We start from the raw sequence: 12,491 nt of genomic DNA on the forward strand, positions 1-12,491 counted from the left end.
GCTAAGGGAAACATACTCAGTAGTAGATGTAGTAGTAGTAGAAGTAGTAGTAATAGTAGTAGTACTAGTAGTAGCAACAGCAACAATAATAGGCTATGTCTTTGCCTATCAATCTGTCCCACTGACTCTCTTCAATCACTGTCAAATTTTTTCTTGATACTTTGCTGCTGATGTCATTAACATTCCATGGGGGAGTGACCGTAACCGTAGACATTCACTGGGGAAAAAAAAAAAAAAAAAAAAAAAAAAAGCAACATCTTGTTAAAATGAGAACATTTGATTTTATTTGAGTAGATTCAACTTGATAAGTAAAATGAGCTACCAATGGAAGTGTGTTTTTCTTAATTCAAGCAACCTTAGATTTAGTTTCTTATTTTAAGAGCAAAAAGTTGTTTTTCTTATTTTAAGTGTTGTAAGATGTATTCTCATATTGTAAGTACAAAAAGTCTTGTTCCACTGTTAGATAATTTAACTTTTCAAGTGGAATTTACTCAAATCATGATAAAACTTTCTTAATCCAAGACATCTTAACTTGGCTAGATTTTGTTTTTTGCAGTGTAGTTCTGTCTGAAGTGCTGTTAAGATTTTAATTTGTACTTTATTTGAACATAATCTGAGCAGAAAGAGCTGACTTAGCTGGAAGTACATCAGGTGAGCTGATTTGTGCACTTAAACAAGTCTCTCACACAGAAAAAACAGTAACAGTAACAATAACTCCTAAACGGGACCATGAAGGCTCAGACTGATCACAGGCTCCTGAAAATGTGTTTATTAAATCCATTTTGTAATTTTTTTTGGTGGTCTGAGTTTTCAGACTGTCTTAAAACTTATTTGGCAGTGATCACTAATGTATGCATTCTGTCACTATAGTAACTAACAGAGGTGGGACCAAGTCATTATTTTACAAGTCTCAAGTCTTTGACTTCAAGTCCAAGTCAAGTCCCAAGTCAAAGAAAGGCAAGTCCAAGTCAAGTCTTGAATCACTAGCCCATAAATCCAAGTCAAGTCCAAGTCGTCTGCTTTGAGCTTCAAGTCATTTCAGGTCTTTAAACCAAAGTACCAAATATAGCTTCGATTTTTGCCATTTATATGAATTTTAAACTAAATCATACTTAAAAATCTTGGTATATTTATATATAAATATTTAGATAAGAGTTGTGGAAATGTAATTTTTTCCTTTTTAAATGTTTTGACATGATCTTAGTGTGAATCATTACGGTCAGATTTAAAAGTGCTAAATAACAGTTACTTTGTCAAGTAGTCTGCACTGAAATGGAAGGATCATGTTCTTTGTAGTTCCCTCTGTTTTACTGTATTATACTGTATTGTACTGTATTGTACTGTATTGTACAGTAAATTACTGTAGTACATTTGAAGACATCACATCACATCACAGTACTTCAGTTACATCCAAAGAACCAAATAGAGAAGTGAGAGGGACATGTTCCAGTTTGTTCCTGTAAAATTCAGCACCACATTTATCAGCTGAAAAGAGAAACGTATTTTCTAAAAACATATATATTTTTAGGAGAAGCATCAAGTCTTCTCAAGTCACAGGGTCAAGTCCAAGTCAAGTCCCAAGTCATTAACCTTCAAGTCCAAGGTGAATCTAAAGTCTTTGTCTGTTTTATCAAGTCAAGTCTCTAGTTTTAAAAATAGTGACTCAATAGTCTGACTTGAGTCCAAGTCACGAATTGCAAGTCCCCAACTCTGGAAACTAATAACCAATCCACCATTAGAGATGCATGTAGAACACCCCCAGCGTGACCACTGCAAAAATATACTGTATGTCATCCATGCAAGTTTATTTTATGCAAGAGTATTTTAGTGATCTCTCCAGGGCCTTATTCAAACCCTCCTTCCCTGTGGTAGTGCTGAAGTTGAAGGGGGAGTGACTTAGCACAGAGAGCAAAGTCACATTTTAATATGTTGTTTTCTGCAAATATAGCACCTGCAACACAAGCAAAGGTAACATGGTGATGTAAATAAGTGATGTGTTTAGAATGAATAATCCATACAAGTGTAGCACTCCCTCTTTAGAAAGTACCAAAGGAGAATGGAACAGTTAGAAAAGAGTTCACTGGGTCATCCTGTACACTTAATGCATCAGCAGAATAAAATAGACAAGTGTTGAAAGGACCAGGGCTAAATTACGCAGCCTGGGCCTCACTACCTTTTTTCTAATCACTGTAATAACCCTCAGAAAATCACTCAGCTTTAAAGACACAATGCAAATAACTCTGACTACACTCAAAAAATATCACATAGCTTTAAAACCACAATGTATACTCAAAAATATCATTTCTTCAATAACACAAGATAAATATCATTTACTACACTCAAAAAATATCATTTCTTCAATAACACAAGGTAAATATCATTTACTACACTCAAAAAATATCGTTTAACTTCGATAACACAAGCAGGAAGCTCGCACCCGCATTGTTTACAGGCCTCCCACGCGCCGCATAACATATAGGTTTCGTACATCAGTGTCAAATAAAGGACAACTGTCAAAAGAACAGAAAGTCCTTACACAAACATAATGGTTACAAAAATTAATGCAAACCAACCCAAACCTAGAAATTAAGTTGAAAGAATTTAAACAAATCAAAGTAAAAGAAACAAATCAGATTAAAACGAAACAAAACAAGTATCTTAGGCTAACATAGGTCACAAAAATACCTCTATGATCTAAATTAATCACTCTTAATCTGTAATGCTCCAACAGCTATACATTTACTAAAATAAAGCATTATGAACATCTTCATCTGAATGTCAGGGGCCCTTCAATGGAATTTACGCCAAAACCTTCATCTTTTTACCCCACCCGGGTGAGCTCTCCTGTGGCCGAGGGGGGGTACACGACAACAAGCCTAAAAAAAACCCACTAAATTCCCTTCAGAATACTTATGTACTTATGTACCATTGTCCTTGTGACTTCTCCCCTTTGACCCCGCAGACATTCGTTGTGGTTTCCAAGGGAAATGTCCTCTCCAGGTTCAACGCAGACTCTTCCTGTTTCCACTTCAGCCCCTTCAGCTTGTTCAGACGAGCGGCCATCAGGATCCTCAACCACTGATATCCTTTACAAACATTACTATGACAGAAGTGGTAGTAGATATAGTAGCAGCAGAAGCAGTAGTAGAAGTTGTAGCAGCAGTAGTAGTAGGAGCCACAACAGCAACAGTAGTATTGGTAGTAGAAATAGGGGTAGTATTTGTAGTAGTAGCAGTCGTAGTGGTGGTAGTAATAGTAGTAGCAACAGCAGCAGTAGCAGCAAGAATAGTAATAGTATTAGTAGCAGTAGAAGTAATTGTACTCATAATGACAATACACAGAAAAGAGTGAAGTGTTAAAATTGACTCTCACAGAATTTGAACATTTTCTCAGGGTTTATATGAGTCCAATCTGTTCTAAAGTTAATTTAACATTTTTGGAAATGTTAATCAAGTAACACTGGACCAAAGTTCCTGTTTAACCCCGAAATCAAGTTGCATTAACGTTTTGAGAATAAATGGATAACACTTTGTAGGGTTATCCTGATTTAGATAAACAATACACAGAGGTGTTTTATTTTTACACTGTATTTTAGTTGATTTAAGATCAAATTATATTTAAAAAATGGCTCAAACTGATCTTCTCTCACAGGAGTTCGAAGTGGTGTGGGGGAAGTACCAAATTAACACTAAGAGAAGTTGAATTAACTCTAAGTGAAGTTGAATTAACACCAGGGGAAGTTGAATTAACTTCAACCATATCAGCTCAAAATAACCCCAACCTGAATCCCCATTTAACTTTCCAATAGTTAAAATAACACTTTTTGTGTTAAAAACAACTGAAATATTTCACCCTGAAATTTTAACCCTCCAGTTTTTGCTGAGTAAAAGTCATTGGCAACTTTTAGATAGTAGAGGTCATTTCTGCACTAGTATTAACAGTATTATTAACTTGTTGTACCTAAGATGTAAGTAAAGTAGTTGCAGTAGTAGTGACTTGTTTATACTTTGTTTTTAAATGGCAAGACATATTTTTTTTGTATTTACATTAGTACTTCAAGCTTTTACACAGCTGTAGTGACAAATAGTAGTGGTAACTTTTGGTAACTAATGAGGAGTTATTTTTGTTTTGCTCTGATACCATGTAATGCTATGTCAAGTAGTAGTTTTAGTAGTTTTAATGTGTAATGCTATGTCAAGTAGTAGTTTTAGTAGTTTTAATGTGTAATGCTATGTCAAGTAGTAGTTTTAATGTGTAATGCTATGTCAAGTAGTAGTTTTAGTAGTTTTAATGTGTAATGCTATGTCAAGTAGTAGTTTTAGTCGTTTTAATGTGTAATGCTATGTCAAGTAGTAGTTTTAGTCGTTTTAATGTGTAATGCTATGTCAAGTAGTATTTTTAGTAGTTTTACCATGTGATACTATGGCAAGTAGTAGTGAATGTAGTAGTGGTAGTAGTTTTAGCAGTAGAATTAGTAGTAGCAGTATAGTAGTAGCAATAGTAGAAGCAGTAGTAGCAGTAGTAGTAGTGATAATAGTAATGGAAGTAGTACCTTATTTTGGTACTGATCCCTCATCACTAGTAACAACATTATAGTAGTAGTAGCTGTATTGGTGTATAGTGTGACAGTAGTAGTAGTACTTTGTCACAGTTGAAGTATTTTTCTTGTATTTGAACACACAGTTGAGTGATCCACCCTTAACCAGTCCTCACGCTCTTCACCGGTCTCCTGTTGGTGACGCTGTTGGTGAACTTCTTCTTCTTGACTCCTAGGAAGTCTTACGAAGTCAACCTTGAGTGAGTACATACTTATCATACTTTTGAAGGCATTATGATGGCAGAGTAGTTATCCCTCTCACTATGAGGTTGTGGGCTCGATTCCTGAGTGTGGGGTCTCTGTGTGGGGTTTGCATGTTCTCCTTATGAACTCATGCCTCATTCCTTATTACAGCTCGCCCCAGTGCAGCTCTTGAGGTCAATGTAAGTCCGGTGCATACTGTTTGCATCTAATCAGGAAGTGCACGGTTTGCATGTTAGTTGCTGTTAACTTTATCGTAATTGCAAAACTCTGCTCTGGTCTCTGAAAGTTGTGAAACGTGCTTATAATCTGTTACTGTATGCAGTGGTGGAACAAAATGTAAATGTGATGTCCGTGAAAGTACTAAAGTACTAGCATGTGTACTTTACTTAAATAATTTTAATAATTTTAAAGTGGATACTTTTTAGTTTTACTTCATTACTTCATTTGAGAGCATGTATCTGTACTTTTTACTCTATGACATTTTTGAGCAGGACTGAAAAGTAAAAGTATTTTTATTATTGTGTGAAACCTGCTGAAAAGGCTGAGGGTTTCACTGAACACAATTGTAATTTGAGCAAATAAATATATACAAATACAAATAGCTAGAAAACAACAAACAATCAATTGATTTAATTTTTCTCTGAACAAAATTCAAATACAAATCTTTATGAACATCTCTACATTGAAGTTTTATTAGATCTCAAAATCTGCAATGCGATTTTTTTTGTACTTTTACTTGAGTTTTATTTATTTATTTTTTGCTCTGGTATCTGTACTTTTACTTAAACATGCATTATGTAACTTTTTATTTGGGGATCCATGATTTTAAAACTCAAAAATACTTAAAAAAAAAAAACAGACATTCTGACTGTGAGCGGGGTAGCCTCTCCACAGATCTGACCTGTAACTTGGTCTAATTTGGTCTCTCTAAAGACAGAAAGGTTTAAGACCATACTGTGAAATATTCTAGGCATGGAGAAAAGAATTTGATGGACCTTCCACCAGAAAAGTTACACAATGCATCTCCTCCTCCACTGATTGTATGTCCTGTATGTTTCACATTTTATGCATATTTTACAAACAAAAAACACCATTCTAAACCCATTTCAGTGGCAGATTTTCGGGGGGTTGTTTTGAGTCCAGTTCTTTTTGTGAGTGTAAACGCTGAAACTGGAAAAGGGCCTTGGTTTCTGGGAATCGTGTGTGTGTCATTTGGGAGAGGCATTCGCTCGGTGTAGCTGTGAAACTTAGAAACAAAAACGCGATTTTTAACATCAGGCCAAAGAATGTAAGAGCTGCACAAAGTCTACGATTGTCCCCAACGTGAAGCAACATCTGTGACTAAAAGAGCAAAAAGAAGGGAGAGAGGGAGACACTGGGAGAGGGGGAGGGAGGGAGAGAAAGAGGGGGAACAGGGAGAGAGGGGGTAGGAGAGAGGGAGGTGTGTGTGTAGTTACCATGGTGACACAATGTTTCTGTTTAGTTTTACTACAGACAAACAGACATTTGTGAGCTACTGTGAATTAATAAAGTGAAGTCTAAGAATGACAATAAGCACTCCCACTGAACCTAGGATGCCCTTTGCTGAAGGCACAGTGTTCACAGAGGAAGCTTTGGGCTTTATTGAGCGTTTTAGTCATAAGATCTGGCAACACAGAGAGACACACCCGTGATGTCTGTTTTGGCCTGAGAACCAAAACACACAATTTAAGCAACTATTACATCTCATTAACTTTTACATGTTAGTTAGAGTGACCAGGCGTCCTTATTTACCCGGGACAGTCCCAGTTTTGAGCCTGTGTCTCGTCCCAGCAGATTTATACAAAACCACTGATATGTCCTAGTTTTATACAAGAAATAAGTGTCCCTATTTTTGACCAATTTGATCTAAACCAGGACTACATGAGGTCTAAACCAGGACTTAAACCAGGACTAAACTAAGGGTGTTTTCACACCGACAGTATTTGGTGCGCACCAAACGGTCCATTCGAACCAAAAGTGGTTAGTTCGGTTCGTTTGCGTTGGTGTGAAAGCGTCAATCGGACTCGGACCCGAACCAAATCAAGCGGACCGAGACCGCAAAAAAGAGGTGGTCTCGGTTCGCTTGAATCCGCACCAAATGACCAACTTTGGTGCGGTTCCTCTGGTGTGAACGCGAACCCGGGTCCAAACCGTAGACAGTATGGACAAACGGACTATTCGAAATGCATCATGGGAGGGACACGCGTCTCCTCTGCCTGAAATGACGCGCTGTACGACTCCAGCGCAGTAACAGATTGTTGTCCAGACGCAGCCGCGATTCATTTTCGAATTATTTTACCAACAATGGCCAATACAGAGAATGTAATACACGAAGATCAGAGCAAGTATCAGTGTGCGAACGTGTGGCTCCAGAGTGAGTCAAAATTGGGGGTGCGTTCCCCTGTTCTGGACCTACACGCACAGAGACGACCCGGTGTTCCCCGTGATCACACTGCAACCAACATTTGTTATTTTAGGCTTTAATTAACCAAATAATTTCATGGCAATAGGCAATCGCCCATTCAATTGATACAACTTAAAAAAGTCCCTGTTTTTAGCCTAGTGTGAGAAATACAGTCGGACTAGATCCAAACCAGAGTCCTGAACCAGCGGGGGCAGCTCCGGTTCAGTCCGGGCTCAGAGGAGCTGGAGCGGGGAGCCTCGACCTGAGGAAGCGCTTTCCCCGGGAAGAACCAAATGCGCGGAGGACGGACGCTCAGAACAACATATAACAAACCAAACTGGACTCACGCTTCTGTCCGGATGCTGCACCACCTCGGAACCAGCCGCGGTTCTTGAGCGCGGAGAACCGGAGCAGCGCCCGGACCTGTAGTCCACAGTGCATTCTCACTTTTCCCGCACGGAAACAGCGCGCAGACGACGGAACGTTCCCGCTTAGACCCAGTCATTGCGCACCGGTCTTGCTCGCCACCGTTTGGAACCAGCACATAGAGGATAGAGCCTACGGACCATCTGACCAACGCGCTTCTAGGACGACAGAAGACCAAGGAGCAGACCCCAGCCCCGTCCTGAGGAGCTGCGCGCTACTGTGAGCGCTGTTGGCTGCTGCTGTTACCCGAACTTGGGCTGATGCGGTGAGTTTGTACAAAGTTCTACATGTTGCTGTTTTATGAGTTCATGGTGATAATTTGAGATGAGGACGGCCCGTGGTATTAACAGGAACATCGGTGTTGATAACTGGAGTATCGCTGTTTTACCGGGGAAACAGAGACACGTCAATCGAACCAGTCGAACCAGTTTTGGTTCGTTTGCCGGTGTGAAAGCGGACCACACTGGAGTGTATTTGCTACATAATAACAATTTTATTGCTTGGTGCGGACCAAATAATCGAACTAGCGGTGTGAAAACGACCTTGAGGACTACATCAGGTCTAAACTAGAACTAAATTAAGGTCGTTTTCACACCGCTAGTTCGATTATTTGGTCCGCACCAGGCAATAAAATTGTTATTATGTAGCAAATACACTCCAGTGTGGTCCGCGTTCACACCGGCAAACAAACCAAAACTGGTTCGATTCACGTGTCTCTGTTTCCCCGGTAAAACAGCGATACTCCAGTTATCAACACCGATGTTCCTGTTAATACCACGGGCCGTCCTCATCTCAAATTATCATCATGAACTCATAAAACAGCAACATGTAGAACTTTGTACAAACTCACCGCATCAGCCCAGAGTTACAGTAACAGCAGCAGCCAACAGCGTTCAGCGTAGCGCGCAGCTCCTCAGGACGGGGCTGGGGTCTGGTCCTTGGTCTTCTGTTACAAGCTCGTTGGTCAGATGGTCCGGAGGCTTCATCCTCCATGTGCTGGTTCCAAACGGTGGCGAGAAAGACCAGTGCGCAATGACTGGGTCTGAGCGGGTACGTTCCGTCGTCTGCGCGCTGGTTCTGTACGGGAAAGCGAGAATGTGTTGTGGACCACAGGTCCGGGCGCGCTGCTCCTGTCCTCCGCGCTCAAGAACCGCGGCTGGTTCCGAGGTGGTGCAGCATCCGGACAGAAGCGTGAGTCCAGTTTGGTTTGTTATATGTTGTTCTGAGCGTCCGTCCTCCGCGCATTTGGTTCTTCCCGGGGAAAGCGCTTCCTCAGGTCGAGGCTCCCCGCTCCAGCTCCTCTGAGCCCGGACTGAACCGGAGCTGCCCCCGCTGGTTCGGGACTCTGGTTTGGATCTAGTCCAACTGTATTTCTCACACTAGGCTAAAAACAGGGACTTTTTTAAGTTGTATCAATTGAATGGGCGATTGCCTATTGCCATGAAATTATTTGGTTAATTAAAGCCTAAAATAACAAATGTTGGTTGCTGCGTGATCACGGGGAACACCGGGTCGTCTCTGTGCATGTAGGTCCCGAACAGGGGTGCGCACCCCCAATTTTGACTCACTCTGGAGCCACACGTTCGCACGTACTTGCTCTGATCTTCGTGTATTACGTTCTCAGTAATGGCCATTGTTGGTAAAATGATTCGAAAATGAATCGCGTCTGCGTCTGGACAACAATCTGTTACTGCGCTGGAGTCGTACAGCGCGTCATTTCAGGCAGAGGAGACGCTTCAGGCTTTCACACCAACGCAAACGAACCGAACTAACCACTTTTGGTTCGAATGGACCCTTAGGGTGCGCACCAAATACTGTCGGTGTGAAAACACCCTTAGGGAACCAAAAGTGGTTAGTTCGGTTCGTTTGCGTTGGTGTGAAAGCGTCAATCGGACTCGGACCCGAACCAAATCAAGCGGACCGGGACCTCAAAAAAGAGGTGGTCTCGGTTCGCTTGAATCCGCACCAAATGACCAACTTTGGTGCCGTTCCTCTGGTGTGAACGCGAACCCGGGTCCAAACCATAGACAGTATGGACAAACGGACTATTCGAAATGCATCATGGGAGGGACACGCGTCTCCTCTGCCTGAAATGACGCGCTGTACGACTCCAGGGCAGTAACAGATTGTTGTCCAGACGCAGACGCGATTCATTTTCGAATCATTTTACCAACAATGGCCATTACTGAGAACGTAATACACAAAGATCAGTGCAAGAACGTGTGGCTCCAGAGTGAGTCAAAATTGGGGGTGCGCACCCCTGTTCGGGACCTACACGCACAGAGACGACCCGGTGTTCCCCGTGATCACACAGCAACCAACATTTGTTATTTTAGGCTTTAATTAACCAAATAATTTTACGGCAATAGGCAATCGCCCATTCAATTGATGCAACTTAAAAAAAGTCCCTGCTTTTAGCCTAGTGTGAGAAATACAGTTGGACTAGATCCAAACCAGAGTTCCGAACCAGCGGGGGCAGCTCCGGTTCAGTCCGGGCTCAGAGGAGCTGGAGCGGGGAGCCTCGACCTGAGGAAGCGCTTTCCCCGGGAAGAACCAAATGCGCGGAGGACGGACGCTCAGAACAACATTTAACAAACCAAACTGGACTCACGCTTCTGTCCGGATGCTGTACCACCTCGGAACCAGCCGTGGTTCTTGAGCGCGGAGGACAGGAGCAGCGCGCCCGGACCTGTAGTCCACAGCGCATTCTCGCTTTCCCGTACAGAACCAGCGCGCAGACGACGGAACGTACCCGCTCAGACCCAGTCATTGCGCGCTGGTCTTGCTCGCCACCGTTTGGAACCAGCACATGGAGGATGAAGCCTCCGGACCATCTGACCAACGAGCTTGTAACAGAAGACCAAGGACCAGACCCCAGCCCCGTCCTGAGGAGCTGCGCGCTACTGTGAGCGCTGTTGGCTGCTGCTGTTACCCGAACTCTGGGCTGATGCGGTGAGTTTGTACAAAGTTCTATGTTGCTGTTTTATTTCATGGTGATAATTTGAGATGAGGACGGCCCGTGGTATTAACAGGAACCAGTGTTGTGCAAGTTCACACTTTTCATGAACTAGTTCAAAGTTCAGTTCACACTTGTTCAAAGTGAATAGTTCACGTTCATAGTTCACAATTTTAATTTTGAACTAGTTCAAAGTTCAGTTCATTTTATATTTAGATGAGATCTGTAAATGAAAGGCTGCTTTTATTTTTCAAACTGACTTCTAGTTTACAACAACTTTACAAGATCCACTGTTGGACAAGTGACTTTAAAACTGTAATGTGTTATTTATGACTTGTTACTGTCATTTCAAAGTCATTTGTTACATTACAATATTACTGTATTTAAAATGTAAAACATTACATGACTATTGCAGCACTTTTAATTTACTCTCACCAAAAGAACTGTTAAGATGCTGGACTTTTGCGCCGTATATGGACTGAACCAGGACTAAACCAGGACTAAACCAGAACTGAACCAGGTCCAAACCAGGAATAAACCAGGTCTAAACCAGGACTAAACCAGGTCTATACCAGAACTGAACCAGGACTAAACCAGGTCTAAACCAGGTCTAAACCAAGACTAAACCAGGACTGAACCAGAATTGAACCAGGACTGAACCAGGTCTAAACCAGGAATAAACCAAGACTAAACCAGGTCTAAACCAGGATTGAACCAGGACTGAACCAGGACTAAACCAGAACTGAACCAGGACTGAACCAGGACTAAACCAGAACTGAACCAGGACTAAACCAGGTCTAAACCAGAACTGAACCAGGACTAAACCAGGACTAAACCAAGACTAAACCAGTTTATCTCGGTGGAGCTCGGAGTTCTGCGTCGGTCCTTTCGCTCAGGATCACGGTCTACGCGGGGCGCACCTCCGGCGTTTCACCGCTGCTGATATCGCGGTGATTTTAGCAAATTTGTATGAAGAAAAACGAAAAACCCACCATTTCAATCCAGGTTAAAAAAGCATTGTGACGCGCGTTACTGACATATGTACCAAGTAAAATAATACGCGCGCGGAGCAGCACGTCCTGTGCGTGTAGATTTCAGAAAATAGGATCCATCCTATTTTTTGACGCTCTACACGAGCGTCGGCGCATATCCCCGACACAGAGAGCATGTATCTATTGTTGTATTTGTGCATTTACCATCAGCACATTGTGCTCCCTGGGCAGTTGTGGATCATGTGAAAGAGCCCAGATCCACATACACTGTTAATTAGTGCTTTGAAATTTACTTTTGAAATCCTTGCGTTTGCCGTGGTCAGTCTGTACAGAAGGGAAATACAAGCAGCTAAACGCGCCCAGTCAAGTTTGATTGACTTTCCCATTGAGAGACACAAGAGCCCGTACGTTCCGCTAAAGCTGCCGGTGGAGTCGCCTTCGCGTTGACACGCGGCTGTGGTTTCGTGAGGTGAAGTGCGAGCAGATCGTCACTCGTCAGGTGAAAACAAACTCCGACGTTTAACTGAACCCCAACAGTGACGTACGTCGTTCATCACACATAATTTGAACAAATTCACGTTCAAGTTCTTGATTTACAAAAGTGTTGCGTTCAGTTCAAAGTTCACTGAAAAATGAACGTGCACAACACTGACAGGAACATCGGTGTTGATAACTGGAGTATCGCTATTTTATCGGGGAAACAGAGACACGTCAATCGAACCAGTTTTGGTTTGTTTGCCGGTGTGAAAGCGGACCACAATGGAGTGTATTTGCTACATAATAACAATTTTATTGCCTGGTGCGGACCAAATAATCGAACTAGCGGTGTGAAAACGATCAGGTCTAAACCAGGACTAAAACAGGACTAAAATAAGACTAAGCGAGGACTAC

General features: G+C 42.0%; 1 protein-coding gene across 1 annotated transcript in view; it reads left to right on the forward strand.

Annotated features, from left to right (window-relative positions):
- Window positions 1–12,491, forward strand: part of LOC110163792 (sodium channel protein type 4 subunit alpha A-like) — a 78,735-nt gene that overhangs the window by 4,879 nt on the left and 61,365 nt on the right. The window contains exons 4-5 of the mRNA XM_055155338.1: window positions 2,963–3,081; window positions 4,714–4,797. Coding sequence (XP_055011313.1) covers window positions 2,963–3,081; window positions 4,714–4,797 — 203 coding nt within the window. The remainder of the gene's footprint in view (window positions 1–2,962; window positions 3,082–4,713; window positions 4,798–12,491) is intronic.

The sequence above is a fragment of the Boleophthalmus pectinirostris genome, unplaced genomic scaffold, assembly GCF_026225935.1.
Source record: "Boleophthalmus pectinirostris isolate CB_2022bp ecotype Guang Dong unplaced genomic scaffold, ASM2622593v1 HiC_scaffold_2, whole genome shotgun sequence".
NCBI classification, from domain to species: Eukaryota; Metazoa; Chordata; class Actinopteri; order Gobiiformes; family Gobiidae; genus Boleophthalmus; species Boleophthalmus pectinirostris.